The 20000-nt window shown below is 39.6% G+C and overlaps 2 protein-coding genes and 1 pseudogene across 2 annotated transcripts in view; 1 reads left to right on the top strand and 2 right to left on the bottom strand.

Moving 5' to 3' along the window:
- Positions 1-3523, bottom strand: part of LOC138021355 (uncharacterized) — a 12111-nt gene extending 8588 nt beyond the window's left edge. Inside the window, exons 1-2 of the mRNA XM_068868218.1 lie at positions 3356-3523; positions 2139-2234 (exon numbers count right to left, since the gene is read on the bottom strand). Coding sequence (XP_068724319.1) covers positions 2139-2202 — 64 coding nt within the window. The 5' untranslated portion in view covers positions 2203-2234; positions 3356-3523. The remainder of the gene's footprint in view (positions 1-2138; positions 2235-3355) is intronic.
- A 1390-nt stretch (positions 3524-4913) lies between these two features.
- LOC138019821 (uncharacterized) lies at positions 4914-10346 on the bottom strand. The gene is made up of 5 exons (XM_068866736.1): positions 10238-10346; positions 9341-9562; positions 7930-8571; positions 7146-7425; positions 4914-5643 (listed from the first exon to the last, which is right to left on the bottom strand). The coding sequence occupies exons 2-5, from the start codon at positions 9531-9533 to the stop codon at positions 5229-5231; spliced, it is 1530 nt and encodes a 509-aa protein (XP_068722837.1). The 5' UTR covers positions 9534-9562; positions 10238-10346; the 3' UTR covers positions 4914-5228.
- Positions 10313-13669, top strand: LOC138021193 (uncharacterized; annotated as a pseudogene).
- Positions 13670-20000: the final 6331 nt, after the last annotated feature.

The raw sequence follows: 20000 nt of genomic DNA, 5'->3' as shown, positions 1-20000 counted from the left end.
CAAGAAAACAGCTATCATAACCCTACTATGCCCGAAATAACCATTACCCGTGAAGGAATTGTCAAACTTCTTAAGAACGTAAAAACAAACAAGGCTGCTGGTCCAGATGACCTCGCACCAACAGTTTTGAAAGAGCTGTCCACCGAAATTGCACCTATCCTGCAGAAGATCTTTGCCAAGTCTCTTCACTCACAGATCGTACCCACTGATTGGAAGAAAGCCTGTATTAGTCCCATTTTTAAGAATGGAGATAAAGATAGGCCTGAGAATTATAGACCGATTTCATTGACCTGTGTATGCAGATCTTAGAACACATTGTGACAGGCTGTATTATGTCACATCTAGAGGCAAATGACATCCTCTGTCCTCTACAACATGGTTTCCGCAAGAATAAGTCCTGTGAAACTCAGCTCCTAGAATTTTTCACAGACCTAATTAACATCCCACGGAACATAAAGCAAACAGACGTCATTGTAATGTACTTCTCAAAGGCCTTCGATAAAGTTCCTCATAACAGGCTATTACTGAAACGTAAGTATTACGGTATTAGAAACAACACCCTAGGCTGGCTTAAGAACTTCTTGAACAACAGACAGTAATGCGTGGTTGTTGACGGTGAACGTTCGACCCCCGTCCCAGTTCTATCGGGCGTACCACAAGGCTCGGTTATCAACGACTTACCAAATGGCATTAAATCTAAAGTCAGGCTCTTCGCTGATGATACTGTCATGTACCTTGCTATCAATAACAGCAAAGACTGTTAGCAGCTTCAGCACGACTTAACACTTCTTCAGATGTGGGGAGAGGAATGGCTCATGCAATTTAATGCCTCAAAGTGTGAAGTACTCCGCGTCTCGCGTGCACGCACCAAGATCCCGTTCACCTACGTATTGAATAGTACTCCGCTTAAGGAGGCAGACCACACCAAATATCTCGGTATCCTCATTTCAAAAGATCTTAAGTGGAATAAACACATAGATGTAACAACAGCCAAAGCCAATCGCTCTCTCGGGTTCCTAAAGGGTAATTTGAAAGTTACTTCAAGTGGTTTCCTTGAGAAGGCGTACATGGGGTTTGTACGCGCTCAGGTCGAATACGGTGCAGCAATTTGGCACCCAAAACCAGGTGTAGAAAACAACGGCGCCCACAAGATCAAAATGTTACAAAGGCGGGCCGCAAGGTGGACTCTAAAGAGGTAGCACAATACCTCTGGTGTCTCAAACATGCTCCAGGACCTTGGACCAGGACCTGATGCAAGACTTATTGTCTTGTACAAGATCCACAGAGGACATGTTCCAATTAACGCCTCCAAATACCTCCGACCCATGACATGTAGATCCCGGCATTCCCCCAATCATAGCTTCATCCCCCTCTCTACCAGCACCTCGTCTCACCGATTATCCTTCTACCCCAGAACTATCACTCAATGGAACAGTTTACCACAGTGTATTTTTGATACTGATGACCTTAACTCATTCAAACATTCCGTCTCACTAATCGCTCACAGTCCTGTAAATTAGTTATTTTTTCCCGTTATTACGTTTTTCTGTATTTTATTCGTTTCATTGCTACACCGTTGACCCCAGCCATTAATCTTCACGAAAGAAGGGTAGGCTGCATAATAACTTTATTTATCGACCTTTGGAAAAAAATATACAGTAGACTTACATGTAAAATAAACATATATCAAAACGCATGAATTAAGACTTTAAATGTACACTTAATAGGTCTTATGATTCTCTTTGAATTAGTCTTGTTAGTTCATATGTCTTTTAGTGCCTGATATTGGTATTTTTACATTATAGCTCTGAATTAACTTTGCAGAGAGTTTCACCCTGGCCTTCTGATTACTTTTGTGCAATAAAAAAATTGGGGATCACCGAGTTCGTTTGTCAGATATGAGCAACTAAAGCCAAAATATAGGGTGTCTTTGCAAGGTTTTGCTGTAGCCATGGTAACTTGTTTCGTCACAAAAATGACTGGATCTTGATTAGCAATAATTGGCATTTTACATGGTACCATAACATTGCTGATACGTGATAAAGTGTTGTAGTGGCAATCCTTCTAATAACAGAGGTCTCTTGAAAGTGTTGAAACCGGCTTGAGTCACCTTAATTATTAGAATTTCTGCTTCTCACCTGGCTTAACAACCTCTCCAACTGTAAGCGCAGTCACGATCAAAGCTACAAAACAGACGTCCATTACGATAACCTAGTGTCAAATTGTTGTGGTACCTAAAAATTGTCATAGGAAGGAAAAGAGAAGAAAGATGCAAATGTTTTAGATTAAAATTGTCCACAAACTTAACTTATTCCTAATTAATTACTCCTTAGCTTTAAAGTTCTTTGTATTTGCTTCATTGGCTTGAAGGTCTAGTTCAGTTTTGGTTGCGGCATCAAAGTACAAGCAATATGCACCATCCTACCTTGATAGGAAAAAAGACAAGTAGTAACGACAAATTAATGTTTTTGAGTATGTTGGGGTGCTTATGCTTGCGTCGTTTGTGGAACCAAGCTTAAAGAACACATATCGGAGGGTCACCTTTGCCTGGTTTGAAAATTCACCACAGGCGCCACTCTCCCTATGGAAAGTGTGAGGAGAAAATTCTCCAAGCAGTTCTTCTGCCCAAACCAAGAAGTCAGTCACTTTAAGCAATGCCCTAGTTTTCTATGCCAGGCGGATCCTCTTTTTTATGGTTATGCAGTAGTCATGGCCAGACTTGCCTACCAGGCGCTCAAAACCACTGTGACAGATTTCGAGGGAATCCAGGATCCATTTCAGTAGGACCGTGAATTTGGAATCCGGAATCCACGACTCAGGATTTGGATCCACTATTCGGGATTCGGGATCCTCGGGTAGGGATCTGGTATCCGAGGACCACCTGGATTCCTTTACATAGCCGATTTTGGAGCCCATTTGAACTGCGGACGTTTGATGAAAGCCATATCACAATTATTTTTTTGTTAGAGAAGTCGTGCCAGTTTTAATTAATAACCGAATGCCAAATCAGAATTTCTTTTTGATTAGAGAAGTCTTGCCTTTAACAAATAAGACATGCACCTTGGGTTTCAGTGGAATCGAACTGAGCAACTGTTCTTGTTTATTATTCTTATCACAATAATTTTGAGTAATATCCCACTACAAGACCTCATGATACTATGCGACAATCCTCTGTTGTTACTATGAAATATTTCATTTGAATCAAAACATTCCAATGCAATGGTTAAGTTGTTTTATTTCGCTAAAACTATGTAATTGAATCAAGTTTATCGTGGATGTTGCAATTAAAAACGCCAGAATAGTCTTGAACTGCCTAGAATTAGAAACCTGATATTTGGAATGAGACTAAACTTACCAGTTATTGTCTATTAGACACTAGCAGGGGTTTTCGGCAAAACCTCTGAAAGGTTTTGGATCCATTCTTGCGTACGGCCATATTAAGATTGGGATTCCATTGTCATCTTGGAACAATTAGATCATCACGCTTGACTTCCTCATCGCAAACATACGAGCCACTTCAATTAGTTGCTGCAACAGGTAGACTCATTTATATGTTAAGCTGGCCACCTGAGCGTTTTTGCTGATGAGATTGTAATATTTGATCTTTTGGTGAAAAGAGGAATTAAAGCGATCAACGTTGTATTCTAAGCAGCACTTTACGCACAAGGAAAGTCTAGCAGATTTAAGGTGGGAAGATCCTAAAAGAGGAAACGATATCAATGCGGTTCTAGTCGAGTGGCTCATTGGGGTTCGTTTCGATTAATTGAGCCTACAATCACCAGCATTTTATGCAACATGAAAACCCTATTTTTCGTGAGCCATTGTAAGACCGTTTGATAGCCTCAAATCATTTTGCATTTTTTTTCGCTCAGGAGTCAGAAAAAAAACCGGGGTTATCTTCCATTTTGATTACTCCATTTGGGAGTAAAACGTAACATTACAACCCCTTCCCTGGCCAATCTCTCCACAGTTTCAGCGATCCGCTGTCATATGCTCCTTTCAAGCAGTGCGTTAAATAATCGCCTGCGGCTTTGTCTGTTGTTCAACTACGTGGTTTGTCGATGTTAGTTAAATGTTTGACACTACACCAGATAAAATGGGGTTAACAAACTTCCGACTGCTGGAGCAGAACCCTCTTTTCAGCCAAAAAAAATTTTCTTTATGCATCGAAGTGATTTTAAAAGTTATGAAATTTCAAAACATTTGCACAGCATAATGGTCACGAAATGAAAGTTAAAATGGCAAATGATCAACTGCGATGATTATATATTGACATGTCTTTTTTCAATATATTCTTTCTTTATATTTTTCTTTTCAAAAAGATAGAGAAAGTGTCACGAATAGAAATTATCGTGTCTATTCTGAAGATGCCCTTAAAAAAGCCTGTTTGAAATGATCAATTTAAGTGCTACCCACATTAACGCCTCGTAGTCTGCAGTTAGAAAGTCTCCCTGCATTTCATCTGATATTATTCCACCTTTGCAGATCAGAAAAGTACTTAGCGCTGGAAAATTGAATGACACGAAAGAGACTTTCAAGAAAACAAGAAAACGTTTTTCAGGGTAGGGTGGGTAGGGGGGGGGGGAGGGGGGGTGAATCCCCTATTAAAATAGTAGGGATGCTCTTCGTACCTCTCCGCACAAAATGTGTGTATTGCTGCCGCTTTATAATAGGGTGTTATAGCCTAGGGCAGAGTCGTCGCGGTATCTACTCTGGGCCCTTTAATTTTCTGCGAACCGAAATCGTTTTTATCACTACGACTCGCAAAAATGTCTGCGTCGGTCAATCTTTGTTTTAGAATTTCGGTGTACGTCTTCGGAAGCGACACTGAGAAAAGGCTGGTGTAAGGCCCTGCTACACGTGACAACAAATGTGGAATTTGGCATTTTTAACTGTTAAAATACCACCACAAATTTACTGCTCCGTAAGGATGATTTTAATGATTATATGTAGTGATTGGTATAACCAATATCATCATTAACAGTAATAAAATATGATTGTATCATATGCTTTATAAATCAAAACAGATACAATTGTAAAACGATTGAAATGAATGAGCATCTTTCCTTTTTTATTGTTTTTTTCGAGCGTCGGGTTTTCTTCCAAAAACCTCAGTTTTAAAATTTTAATTGACTGTCTCAATTATTTACTGTTCTAGCTCTGGGAAAGTTTTATTTTATGACCCGTGGTGTCTTCCATACTAGACTTGACAGACAGGTCGAAGCTCATTACATTACAGAATGGTGGTGAAAGTGATGTTTGGAATGAAATTTGGAATGTATTTGACTTCGTCGCCTTGCTTTATCCCATGCGTTCAAGTGGTTCCGTCTATACCACTGGTTTAAGCGGTTTCGTTTATCCCACGGGTCTTCTTGTAAGGCGGTGCTCCGTTTCTGACAGTATGCCATATTGAAGTTTCCTCTCTTAACGTTCATCTGCAGCCGTTGTCCGCCAATAATATTCCCCGCAGGTTTGTACCGTCCAACCACGTACACGCATTTGTATTCAGGAAATCTGGCATTTTTCCCCACTGCAAAACCAAGTCCGAGTTTTCTAGCTCCTGACCATACGATCTCGGTGAAATGTCCGGTACTTGGCACAGCATTTGGTTTATCAAAGTTGTACTGGCAGACCTCGTCGTACCTAGAACAAAATTATCGAATCTGATCGGTTATCAACAGCCCAAATTTCAGCATTAATATGACTATCACATCTTAGTGGACAGTTTGTAATTGGACACTCTGTAATTGGACAGTTGTACGCGTCATCAAGCGCGGGCTAGTTGACTTGAATCATTTATCTTTTTTCAGACTATTAAAAAAAGATATTAAAGAAAAGTTGAGCAGGCCAAGCTATCAAAACCTTATCACCGTCATCTTCTCGTATTTTGTAATAGTCAAGATTAATTGATAATAGGACTTCCTGTCGTACAATTCAGGGAGTAAGCGTGTTCGGCCTATTTTGAAATTACTTGCTGGATTACTCCCTTAATTTACCGTGAAATTGTACTCCATTCAGTCTTATTGCCATTATTAATAACTTTATTACTACTCTTTTTAAGTCCTAAAAGGCTATCATATATGCATAGAAATACGGCTAATTAGATGCACTAACATTCTGATAAGCACCGCATATCAAATGTTCCCTTGCCGGTCTGGACTCCCTAACTTCAAACTGAGTCGTATCAAGGAATACAAACAATTTACGTCACATTACCCCCTAAAACCGTTTTTCTCCTCGAGTAACGATAAGCAACCGCATTTACCCTAACCTAAAAATAACGCTAAAGGAAACCCAAAACGTTCCAGGTCACTGGAACTAGGTAGCAAAACTCTTAGACTTATCGGGACACCTCGTGTTGGATATCAACAAATTCTACATGCTGCTAGTTAAATGAACTTTTTGGACCTAAGTAAAAATTATCTTTCATTAAGGTGAAATATTATGTATAAGAGATAAGTTTGTCTGACGATTTGGTCGCATTTAATGTAGATTACGACATATTGACGTCACACTGCTAGCCTAGTTTCTTTCGGCAATGAGGTCGTCTGGTCAAGCGTCAGCTGAAGAGCAAGGGTGCTCCTCTGTGATTGGTCCACAAGAAAAACTCCATATGCTTCCCCTATTTAAAATCGCCGACACGTTCAATTGAAATGTCTCGCCTTAGTTTACATTCGGCCTCTCTCAATGTTGCTTGCATAGTAGGAGAAATCCACGGTGCTTATGTCTTGCGCCGAATAAGAAACAAAAAACGTGAAAGGGAGACTGAAATAAAATGGTTTCAAAATAGTTATTTATAGCTGTGTATACATGAAAGTTAGTGGCTTCCCCATGAAACCCAGTGATGGAAAAAACTTTTGTTAGCCACAATTTCTATCTTTTTAATACCCAGGCCCGGTTATTCGAACAAAGTTTGACATAGATGGTGGTTTTGAACAATCATTTTACTTATAAGATCTTTCTGCAAGTGACCTTCAAGCATATAAATACCTTTTCGTTTGTTTTTGCATTGTCGACTTTAATTCTGCAATAACTGATCTTTATAATCTAGGTGTGATCCAAATGCGAATGATTGGGGACAGGGCTATGTTAAGCTGGTTGAAGTTTTTTAAATAAACCCCTCTTAGGCACAATGGCCACCTTACCATCTCTTGGCTACATTCTTTGCCATTTTTAGGATTCTGCCATAGCTTAGAGGCCCGCTTAGTTTAGGGGCACAAGACATTCCGATATTTTCACCAAGTCTCTTTGTGGCCAGTATTGTACTTTTTTGATGTTGTAGAATTCCTTTGGAGGCAATTTCTTGAGCGAATGTTTGGGCATCGCATGTCATTTGTTCATCAAGATGAAGAGGAGGAGATGCGTGAGTTCGTCGGTAAGTATTGTGAGATGTCAGAATCTCTTTGGCCATGAGTTTGGTGTCCACTAGAATAGAAAAATGGAGATCAGCTATAACTTTATTCATTTATCAGGATCAAAATTCGCCAGCTTCGCAGTAACTGTGAGAATGCCAGCTACGTTTCGACATTTCAGTCCCAATGACGTATTGCTCATTTAATTTTTTTTTAATGTTGAGAAACAAGCAACCTGATGGACTTCTCACTTGCCCACTTGGCGCTGTTTAATTCTGACGTGTTATCGACTAAATGAACTTATTAACAGTGTAAACTGATTTGAGTGTCAAGTGCTAAGTTTCTACCCTATATGAACCATATCCCTACTGATGGAATTGGGCCCACACAAGGACTCTGAACAGGGTGGGAACCCACGACCTTCGGGTTAGATCACCGCTTATCTACCGACTGAGCTACAAGGTCAGACGGGAGCAGGACGTGGGAACTGAAGACCTTAAAGTCACGGCAATGAAGATGTACAAGTAGAAGGAAGGATTACGTTTTTTAGGCTTGTTATGCCTGCGTGACTTATTACCGTTGATTGGTTTTTCACAGAAAGGCTTTGATAGGAAGCCAGGCAAGTTAGCTTTAGTAGGACCAGTACTGGGCTGGTTAGTCCTTGGAATAGTGGTCTTGGGACTTGTTCCTACAGTTGTTGCAGTTTTCACGGAAGCCGATGTACTTTGAGGAAGGGAAGTGGTTGGAGTCGAAGGCGAAGTGGCTGAAGTCGAAGAGGAAGTTGTCGCCAGGGTAGATGGTCCGGATGTTGACACGGTTGCGGTAGTCGAGCCTGCAGTCGTAGCAGTGCTAGCTTGAGTCGAGGACTTCGCGGAGGTTGTTGCTTTAGTTTCTGCGCTTGTTGGATGTGTTGTGACAGCTGAGGTAGTTGGACCCGAAGTTGTCGAAGATGGAAGCGTGGAAATAGAACCCGCTGGACCAACCGTAGTGGGACTGGTTGTAGATGGAGGAGCGACTGATGTCGGTCCAGTCCTCGTAGTTGCTGCTGAAGACGAACCCGCCGTGGGGACCGTGGTCGGTGTTTGAACAGAAGGAGTAGTAGCAGAAGGGTCTCCAAAATGATTACTGCCTTTCAAGGTAAGATCCAGTTTGACTTTGCCGTTTTTGAGATGTGCAGTCCCTTGAACATTGAACCCAGGACCTGAGGCTGCCCCTTGTCCTAAAAGATAAATAACACCTCGGCATTGATTACTTTCCTATGTCAAGTTAGCTTTCTTATCGACTGTCATGGGATTATAACCCAATTTCTAATCTAAGTTCTCTATTACCATTCTAGATACTCCATTCACACCAACAAGACATGTTTAATTAACCTGGGTTTGACAAAATGAAAAGACACACGTAGGAATGGCTTTTACATGAAATTCAGTTGAGTTTCAATATATGCTTTGATCTGTGCCAAATTTGAAGTCGACAAAAATCACTATACATGATATAAAAAGAAAACACTGAAACCGTGTTTAACTAAACATCTTCAATACACCTTATTCCAAAGAGGCCATCATTTAAACATTCTTTTGTTTGCTTGCAAATCAGCCCTTGTTGCTTCGTTCAAGGTTAAATATTCTTTTGAATTTTAAGCTTAAGAACGAGGCAACGGGGGCTACTTTGCAACAAAAGAATGCTAAAAAACGACTGTCACTTTGGAATAAGGTGTATACATGATTACGATTTGGTGTGAAGGAAGCATTACTCCTTGACAATTTATAAACTGTTTATCAGTCGTCACAAACCTCTTAAATCAACGGTTCATGCCGGGTGCTTCATATGAGGCTCTGATGTTTAAACCATCCCTTAAATTTTTGCCCACAGTTTAGTCTGAGTACATTTGTTTTTGAATCTCTGATTCCCTAACTTAGCTCCAAAGAAGTGACCAAAATGGTAGCAAATTAAAACTACGATAAAATAAATGTAAAGTAGTAACACACTTTGGGCCTTTAAGCCAAGCAGGTTCTTGAAAACCCTAGGTTTAGCACGCATTATTGTGTTCCTTGGATTTAAACCACTGTCCAGATCGTCATTCCATATCTGTGACTTCCATTTCTTGCCGAACCAGCTCAATCTTTGCCAGGCCTCACTTTGCGATGCAAGAGAAAGGAATAACAACCAAAGAACTTTCATGTCTAATATGTCAAATGAAGGAAGATTTCCTGGAGATTAACCAATTAAGAGAATTAGATAAATAACGTAAAAGAGTAGGAAAGTCAAAAAAGGTTGTTTCTGGTAATAATGCTGAAAATGATCTTGATATCCTGACTTAAATGGGCAGTTGAAGGAAGAAACCAAGAACTGCTAAATATCTGCCACTGGTTAAAATTTAAGTTTTCTTCACGGTCTTTCGAAAGAGATTGATATTTTTGGGTCGCTGTTATAAAAATATTAGTTTTACAAATAACAAAAATATGAATATCTCCCATGGATTCCTTTGGAAAAAAAAACACCGTAGCTATTTGAGTTTAGAACAAAAGACAACGAATGTTTTTTTGTCTCATCACAAATATCAGATGACGCTGTGGCCACTGAATTCAACATACGATTGCCAAGTAGTAGAGTTAACATTCTTCATGGACAGTAAAAAGAAAGATAACTACACTAACACAAGTTTAATTTTCGGCGATGAAATCTATCATACTAAATGGCTAAAATCGCTGGAAACTTCTTAAATAAACCTTATACTCGTGTAAAACGTCGTTCACAACTTCTGTGTCGTCGGGCTTTGCCAGAACTAGAAACTTGTGAGATATCTATAGAATTCCGGGAGTTAACCACCTTTTTTTTCTCCTACTTTCGAGTCACCCAAAGAACTCAACACACTCAGAACCTACCTACAGCTCTCTGCCTGTGACAAACCGTGGTGTGATTTCCAGCACGAGATATTCAGTTATGGGCAGCAATTGGCAATGGAACACTTCTGTTGGGGAATGTACTTGTGGCAAAAGGGAACGCCCCCTGTGTGGTGGCGTAAGTGTTGAATCAAAACAGGGCGTGTCAGTTATTTGGTAATAATGAGTTCACTCACTATGAATAATGTGGAAGTTTTTCTTTAAGGACATTACGTTGTCTGTGGATTTTCTGCTGGGTCTTAAGAGCCTGGATATGCAGCAAAGAACGCGCTGTTGTGGAGTGTTGTGCTAAGCATGTGAAATATTTTAAGATGAATTGAAATTCAAATTCTTCTTTTATCGTATTTGATCAGACTACCGGTTTAACAACTCTTGCAAGCTGATATGCGTTAAAATGTGCTTTAATTAATTCATGACCTTAACTGACACCATCAGAATTCGAACGATAAAATTGCTAAAATATGTTGTCCTTGATAAGTCCCTGAACTTCTCATTTCTTAAAGAAGATCACTTCCTCCTTCAAAATCTAACGATTTGATATACTAGGTATTGTACTTCCAGTTACTACAGTAGTCGAAAAAAGGGTCTCGCTAATTAGATTCTATATTCCTTTCTGCTGTTCTAATATAAGGAAGGTCTCTGATGCTTATCAATGCTCTGTTTTCCTTTTAAGTTGGCTCTGATATTACAAATGCTCCCTCGTTACATTCATTTTTAAATCAAATGTTTAAAAGAAAGTCCTCTATCTTGTTCTTGATTCCTTTTGTAGCCTTTGTCTTTTATCAAAAATAAAATACAAATTTGATTTAAGGTTTGAAGCCTCTGTTTCCTTTTGTTATTAGAGAACTTAAGCAACGACGACCGCGACCTCAACGAGAACGTCATCTTATATATAAATTCGGGTTATTCTAATCACTTCGTGACTATTTCAACCCTTTTTAAAATGACAAGAGTGTGATAGTTCCTCAAGATTGGCACTAGTAAGAAAGCGGCGCTTAATTTAAAGGAGAAATTGAAAACTTATCCTCAAGTGCTGACGTCTTTCATAAAATATAAAATTTGACTATTTCTATTTTACGTTGTTGTTTTGCAGACGACGGCAAAGAAATGGAGAAAAGTGAATAACGCATGTGCGGGGCGTGCAATCTATTGTTTTTGCCCACCATTCTCGTCACCAGAGCCTCGGATCGACCCAAGGCTCTGGGAAACTCTACGTAGGAGAACATGCGCCGAAGGGTCCTTATAGCGAAAGATTGGCTATTTGAACCTCACTGCGCCTGTTCACTTCTCGTGCTAACATGAATGCACCAATTAGAGACGCTTTTGATTGTTCTTCAAGAAAACCAATGAGAAGACACTTTGTTTCAAGGTTCCCCAGAGCTCTTACCTCCCTCAATCAAATGAAGAGCTCTGGGGTCGAGATTGTTTTGCCCACTAAACATGAAACGTTGCTTAACTTCCCTATTATTTTCTTGTAACCGAGGAGCCCAGGTCTCAGCGCCTTGGTTTCCTCTGAGCTCCCCTATCATTCAAGTAATACTGTCAAACACATTTCGACAAATACTATTTATTGTAACTGATCTGTGCTGAATTAGAAACAATAGTTTTGAACGCCTTGGATGTTTGATGGCTGTTCCTGCTATAGCCGATGGCCGATGCCTTCAACGATCACTTTTCTTAACTACAATCGGCGACAAAATTAGTTGAGACAGTTGCCAACAGAGCACACTGGCAACGACACATTCATTGTTTGCAAAGAACACTTGTCCTGAAAGTACGTTTCCGGGATACCCCTCCCCCATCCTAATCAATGTTGTACCGCTGTCGACAAGGCTCGTAGAAAACAGAAAAACACAACATTGCCCCGGGGGTGCGGGGGAGGGGGCCATTTGCGCCGCCGAGCTTGAAATCGACTCTAAAGGATTAGAGTGTCTCAACAATTTTGACGCCGATTGTAGCTTCTATTGGACCCAAGCTTGCTAGCCAGATTTATTCCAATACTGGTCCATCACACCTACACTACCTCGAGGGAACTGATAAATGTTTTGAGTTAAAATGTACTAATCCTTCTAAAGTGTTCTTACTTTTGTCTAAGCTTTGTAAATCGAAAGCCACAGGCTTAGATATGATATCTGCGCGACTTCTTAGGGAATGCGCCGATCTGATTGCTGATCCTTTGTGATTTATTTTTAATCAGTTTATCAGATCAGGTATTTTCCCTCAGGAATGGAAAGGCGCAAAAGTTATTCCACTCTTCAAAGAGGGAAACCACTCCGACTTAAACAATTATCGCCCAATTTCTATCCATTCGTCCCTATAGTAGCTAAGGTGTTTGAGCGTATCATTTTCGACCAGGTTTATGGTTATCTTACTAAAAACAATTTGATTTCCAGCCAACAATGTGCTTTTCGTTCGGTCCACTCAACTGTTACTGCCTTGTTGGAGGCCACAAACAATTGGGCTTTCAACTTTGATAAAGGCAGTGTAAATGCAGTAGTTTTTCTCGATCTAAAAAACGCTTTTAATACCTTTGACCATACAATTCATCTGTACGTTCAAATTATTCGAATATGGTATCCGCGGCATCGCTCACGAATGGTTTAGGTCATACCTAGATAATCGTAATCAACAGTGTTTTGTAAATGGTTCGCTCTCAAATAGTCAAACTCTCACTTGTGGTATTCCGCAAGGAACAATTCTAGGACCTTTGCTTTTTATTTTATAGATAAATGATCTTCCTAATTGCCTGTCTAAAGGTTAAGTACCTAAAGGTTAGATAGTCCCCCTAAACTAATCATATGTGGTGACATAATTAAACAAGTTAGCTCGGTTAAATCTCTGGGTGTGCATATAGACGAAAACCTTTCATAGAATATACATATTGAAAAAATAGCCAAGAAAATCGCATCGGGCATTGAAGCAATGAAACGTTGTAGGCCTTTTGTTAACCGAACCACGCTGGAGTCCGTTTCCAATGCCTTAGTTCAACCGTACTTTAATTACTGCAGTGAGGTCTGGCATGGTAGCAAAAGTCTTTCGAATAAGCTCCAAAAGTTGCAAAACCGGGCTGCCCGTATTCTAACCTTCTCCAGTTATGACACAAGCGTTGATCCTCTTTTTGAGCAACTTAATTGGAATGGTTGGATACTCAGCGACAAAGTGGCCACCATGGTTTATAAATCTATACATGGTCTTGCGCTCGACTATCTTGGTTCTCTTTTCACTAAATATGATCCACCTCATAATTTAAGGGACTCTGAAAACAAAGTAGCTGTTCCATTGCCCCGCACCAATTTCCTGAAAAATAGCTTTAGCTATAATGGTGCAGCTACCTGGAACAGCTTGTCCCCTGAATTGCGGCAAGCAAAACCACTTCAATTTTTTCGAAATGGTTGTCGCGATTTCTTCGTCTGAAACGACTAAACGCACACGGCATCTACGTAAAGCAGAATTTATTTATTTTCTCTATTTTCTCTTTTTATTTTTAATCATGTTTATATAGATTAAAGTAGATTGCAATTATTATTATTATTATTATTATTATTATTATTATTATTATTATTATTTTATCTGATAGATTTACCGTGTTTAAATAAAAATAAAGTTCAAGTTCCCCTTGCTGGCCCAATCTTCTAGGAACTGGTATGTATAGACGCTGCTCTAGGCAGCTGAACTCCGTGCGCGGTCAGTATGCCACTCACTGACACAAGCATAGCCTCATAGACTGGCCTAGCAGTGGCAAACTGCACTCGGGTCCTGGATGATATTTCATCCCGGGGGAGGGGTGGGTGTACTTCCTATTAATGGGTTAATGGGGATGTACCGCTGGATAGGGCCGCATTTTCACGACTGGTTTGACAAAAATGGGGTTGCATCTTTAACAGAGTTCCCGACAGTTACTCGAATGGGGTCGCAAATTGTCTGGATTTTGGGGGTAAGAAAATTTTGGCTGGGTTCGCAGTAAAAAAAAATGTTACAGAAAGAACTGAAGCGCTGCTGATTTAGTATTTAATGGTCGTATTACATTTCGTTTTGAAATTACAATTGAAAGGCTTTATGTAAGACTTATAAATTAACAGAAAGTGACTTAGTTGGGTTCGCTAAAATTACATTTACCCAAAAGTGACTAAGATGGGGTCTACAATTGGCCATAAATAGACTATAAAGGGATAGGGGTTCTGAGAGGCAAGCGGCACATACCTAACGAAAATTGACCCAAATACCCCCTCCCCCCTCTGATAAGAAGTCAAACTGTCTACTCCCTTCAAAAAACAAGCAACTGATGGTACAATCTTAAAAGACAAAGAAAGTTAGAGGTTCCTCTCTGTCACTGACCGAGACTAAGAAGTTTTCCAAACCATTTTTGATCAAATCATGTAGTAACAACGGACAAGAGTAATCACTGAATAACATTTTCAAACGTTTTTTACTAAAGGAACAATGTATTAAAGACATACATTTGAGCTGCGGGTATGGCACAAGTTAAGTTTTACGATCATCGGAGTTATGAACGCTACTTTAGAAGTAACGGAAAGAAGGCTTGAAAATTTCAGGCTAAATGGGATTGGAACCCGTGACATCGCAGAGGCCTGAATTTTTCAGGCTTTCTTTTCGTTACTGCTAAAGTAGCAATCATAACTTCGATGATCTCGAAACTAAACAACTTTTTTTACTGTCACTTACAGATTTATTTTTACAATTGTTTAATTGTACATAATTGATAATCAGGATGAACGAAAAGTTTTCTGAACCAGTAGCAATACTGGTTCAAAAAAAAGTTTAGTTTAACTTTCAAACTCTTGTCAATAGTACGGTACACAATATAGTTTTGCACAACAATGTAATTTTAACGCTCTTGGAATTGAAAGACATCTTTTCAATGCAAAGGTATGGTCTTTTGAGTCGTTATTCATTATTGATAAAAGCAGAAATGGTGCAGTTTACTACATATCTACAAATGTCACAAATTATGGAGAGATTTCGAAAAACAAGATCTTTCAATTATTGTAACTAAGTATTGTTTTGTTTGTTCATGCATCCTTCGTGTGAAAAGAACTCTCCTTGGTTTTTTTTTTACCTCATAAAGTCGCATTTCTGTTACTTTATTCCAATTTTGTCTGTAAATCATACGTTCTTGATTAAATGACTACAATTACTAGTCTCAAAAACTTAAGACCGACGCTACATTGTTACGGTACGGAAACTACCGTTTTCGATGCTGCTGTGAGAAGAGAACATTTTTATCCATTTAAGAATGAAGGCTTTTTTTTTCTGAAACTATTGATCTTTGCATGCCCGTTTCCTTCCCGAATTCTTGCAAATTATCAATAATTTGGACCTCGTTCTCAGTGTAAGGCCAGGTCCCAAGTCATTCTGTCATTCAATTTGAAACTAGGACCGTTTCCTTCACAAAACAAAAGTACTCGCACCCAGCTTTTAAAAGAGACCAAGGTACCCGTTATATCTCATGTTAATTAGCATCTTCTGAACTCTTGATTCCCAATCAAGGTACAGATATCAACGACATATCATTTAGCTTTTCTACGTAAATATTTTATCCACAGCAGTATGCGGGTTGTGCCTGTCCTCTTGCCCGTCTCTATCTTAATCTGTTTGGCTTCAAAGAAAGCTGTTGGAGGTACCTAAATTCATCTATGACGAACTAATATCTATTTATGGTGTTGTATTATGAATCGGAAGAAAAAAAAAACGTTTCTACTGACGAGGTTTCCACACTGCAGGGCCTAGGACTGCTAAGAAATAGGGAAACATAGGAGCAGTCAACGTTAAGGTTGAGATAAAGGAGAGAATTGGAAAGTTACCCTCAACGCGGAAAGGATTCGTCAAAAAGTTGGATAGGTCGACTGAATAAGAATATAGCTTAGAACGTTTCATATATGACTGTAATATATGCTTCCACGAATTTGGTTCAAAGAGAATCGAATTATGCTTTCAAGGAGCAGTCAAATTGATTTACAGCATGAGTGAATTAGATAAGAAGGTTTTTATGTCATAGATGAGCCATCTGGTTTGGCTCCGGCCATTTAGTTGTTTTGTTCTGTTGTTTCACTGAATACGTCCCATTGGCCCTAAAAAAAACTTCTTTGGTCAACTTATAAATTAAGCAGGAATATCAATGTAGGCATGCATCGATCAATTAGTTTTCATGTTTCCGCCGTAACGTACAATGAGTGCACACTTACTTAGTAAAAAAAAAAAGAAGTATGTCTATCATTCAACAATACCGGCCTCAAAAGCAAAGGGACCTCTTGTTTTGACAGCCAATGAAATTCTTGCCACACATACAGTAAAAATTGACCTGACTGATGGTATTACCGCCCCTAAAGGAAAAAAAGCAGCTTGTGGCGGTGACTGTCTGCATTTGTGTTCGTTGCTGTACGCGTACCTATTAAAGTAACAATGATGATTCGCGTTGTTGATACCGAATCTATATGTATATCGTTCTTGTGTCGTGTCATGTAGGATACTATCTGAACTGATATTTATTTCACGACCTGTTGTTTTCAGATGATCAGTTTATCAATGAGATGGTTGCAGCTCACTATGAATTTCGCTCAGTGCACTTTTCTCCGCCGATTCAGAAAAGCCTTACGATGTCTCGATCCGCTAAAGAGTTTGCTCGCCGTCTTGCCGCTAAAAAGGACCTTGCTCAATCTTCACCTAATGACAGACCGGGTGAAGGTGAAAATTTGGCATTGGGCTGTACCAGAGGTAGCGATGAAGCCATAACTGCGGCAGAAGCCGTCAAGAAATGATAAACATAGGAATGAATTTTTTGAAACAGCTCTGACTGGTTGGGTCTCCAAATTGAGAAGACAGGACTTGAGTGCAGGAGGTTGTGGGTTCAAACCAATTCAGGGTTAAGAATTGCCTGAGAAGAAAATGCCGCCTTTGTATTGAAATGCCAGCAAATGTTTCTGCTTGCTGGAACGATTAACTGTGCGTTTCATTTCATACCCTCTATACATTTCAAGAAAGGAAATGTTCACTTGAGAAATATCCTTCCACTGTGGTGTTTCGGTCTTAAGGTTAAGAAATACAAAATAAACAGCAGGAAATAGCAGGTTCTACCTTTTTGCACAAGTGAAAGCTCTGTACGGCAGAGCTCGATGCCAGCTGGGAAAACCCTAACGAGCAGAAATACCATGCAATTTTTTATTACAAATGTTTTTTTCAATATTTATCATTGATTTACCGACTGATCTAATCTAGTCTTTCATTCACTCACTAAATAATCGGAATATTTATTCAATTAATTAGTATTTAAAATGTTTGATTTTAAATCATCTATTTGATAATGAAACGATCGATTTAATCACTCATTAATGATTTATTGCAAGACTGATTGATTGAATGATTAATCGATTGCTTAAACGTTTGCATGATGTCACCTTTCACTGATTCGACAACTGATTGGTTGCTTCCATCATTCATTGTTTATTAGGCATGACGAGGCTTGCTTGCACGATTTTTCAAAAAATATCTTTCAAGACTCTTCTCGTCATTTCACCCAACTTGTATGGAAGGCTACCAAAACCATTGGCGTTGGCCGAGCATTCGCTGAACAGTCGGGTATGAATTGTACCTTCATCGTGGCGCGTTACTCTCCCAAAGGAAACGTTGACACTGAAATACAATTCAGGGACAATGTAGAAAGGGGGATGTTTGATCCAGTGGTCTTCAACTGCAGTGCGAAATATCCTTTGGTCGTGGGAGAGCATGAAAACCAAAACAGCGATGCCGTCCAATCGGATGTCTAATGTTCTCCTGAGCTACACTGAACATAAAGTGGAATATATAAACCAACGTATCACAGCAATAATATGAATAGGTATAGAGAAAGGTATTACACAAAGTCGAATAACTTGAACAGCAATGTCCTGAGATATCGAGAATCCGAATCTCCAGATTATGCCGAAAAAGTACCACTGAGTTTCCAATCGCGCCTTCTAATTTCTCGTTTCCAAGGCTACCCTTTGCGTAATAAGGCTTATTATTATTTACCGCAGTTTATTTCAAACAACGAGAATGAATACACCAGGCCCAGGTTTCAGAGACCTCATTCTGCTGTTAAATGAAGCGAGACGACAAAGTTTTTTTGTTCTTATCATCATGTATTTATGACCCGACCGTTGCCCGGGGATCAAGTTGTTCGAAGTTATGTTAGTGATAAGCGGATAAGCGCAAACGAATTGTGAGCTTCAGCAACGACATTAATGAACCTAACTACAACAGTTACATTTTAACGAGAGCGCTTCTAAATATAAGAAGCTAATGGGAAAAACAGGATTGTCTCTGTACGTGCGTTTTGGAATTTGGAATGATTTCCGTACAGGTCCCTACTTCATTATGCATGCAGAATAAATTAATTATTCATTCGCGCTATTGTTTTGTAGAACAATACGTATACCCAAGAGAACCGAATATATACATGGGTAATTTGTACTTACGGGATGAATAAGAACGGATCTCATTTTTTCTCTTCCTCCCTCTCTCTCTTCTTTCCCTTCATCGCCCACACCGTTACTCGTTTTTGTCCCAGCTTTCCCCTTTCTATCTCTTCGTCTTGTTCTTATTTCCAGATCCCGCGCGGCTTTTTCTGCCACTTCATCCCATGATATGTCACTCGCAGCTTGTCTTGAACTCCGACCCACTGTTAACTAATTCACACCTTGAAAATGATATTTATTTTGAATTCTGGCTGACTATTTACATAACAATGATACGTAATTATATACACGTGCCGCGCCGAGCACCTACAATCGAACTTACACTTGCAGGTTACCGTTAAGAGATCCCTGTTTTACTACTCTTGAAACAACCCATCCTTTAATAATGCTAACCGTAACCCTAATCACGACTAAAGGCACCGTTTAGGCTTAAGGTTAGTGCCTGTGATAGTTTTAGGTTTTTCAGTATTGCTGTGAACTGTGACCTGCTTTTCCTTGAAGTTCATGCCCCGTGCGTGCGGCACACTTATAAGTTCACTGCGTGGAAGAGTATACCACGCTTAAAGTCTGATTGGTGCATCTTTCATGGGAAACTTTCATGCACGAGTTCATTGCAATTAAAATCGTTTCATATTTCCATTCTTTTGAAGCAAACTTGTGTCTTCGTAATAATCAAGATGGCTACCGAAGTAAAAGGATCACAGCAATGGGAGAATTGATCATTTGGAAATTGTCCCTGCTTTATAGCCTTTCCAGAGTTGTGCATAAAGTGGTGCAAAGAAAACAATTTATTTTCGTCTTCTGTGTCCAAAACCTGTGTAAAAACGCAGTCAGTTGGCAAAGACAAAGTGCCGCATCGGGAGATGGATCTGTTTCGCGATGCTTAAGAAAAAACTGCAATGGATAGCCTTCAATCCGCCAGAACACATATTAATTTTCTGACCGTAAACTTTCCTTGAAAAAATATTAGCCCTAGCTACCTGTGGCCGGAAAATTTACAACTGCCTACAAGACAAGGGCTAACATCATCTCACCGCAGTTAACCATCGCCTAAACTTCGTCGACCCAGACAAACGAGCAGGGCATTGAAAAGACATGATGGGGAGTGAACGAAGTATGCCTCGTAGGGGAACAACATCCATGGATCTCTACCAAAGCTATTTACTTGGAAGTATCATTGAGCATATTGCCGATCTCTACAAAGAGCGATAAATCGCAAAATCCCTCTAAATGCACCGTTCGTGATCCTAAATACAGGTAAGGAAGAAAATATA

Source organism: Montipora capricornis, chromosome 10, assembly GCF_036669925.1.
Source record: "Montipora capricornis isolate CH-2021 chromosome 10, ASM3666992v2, whole genome shotgun sequence".
Taxonomy (NCBI): Eukaryota; Metazoa; Cnidaria; class Anthozoa; order Scleractinia; family Acroporidae; genus Montipora; species Montipora capricornis.
The sequence above is the reverse complement of the archived record's forward strand: the minus strand, read 5'-3'. Positions and strand labels throughout refer to the sequence as shown.

What these genes read in the sequence shown, in the direction of transcription:
- LOC138019821 (XM_068866736.1), bottom strand. Translation starts at nt 9,533, where the DNA reads ATGAAAGTTCTTTGGTTGTTATTCCTTTCTCTTGCATCGCAAAGTGAG. An exon ending in GCTTGGCTTAAAGGCCCAAA is followed by an intron (nt 8,572 to 9,340) that starts GTGTGTTACTAC and finishes TTTATCTTTTAG; the next exon opens with GACAAGGGGCAGCCTCAGGT. An exon ending in CTGTGAAAAACCAATCAACG is followed by an intron (nt 7,426 to 7,929) that starts GTAATAAGTCAC and finishes TTTCTATTCTAG; the next exon opens with TGGACACCAAACTCATGGCC.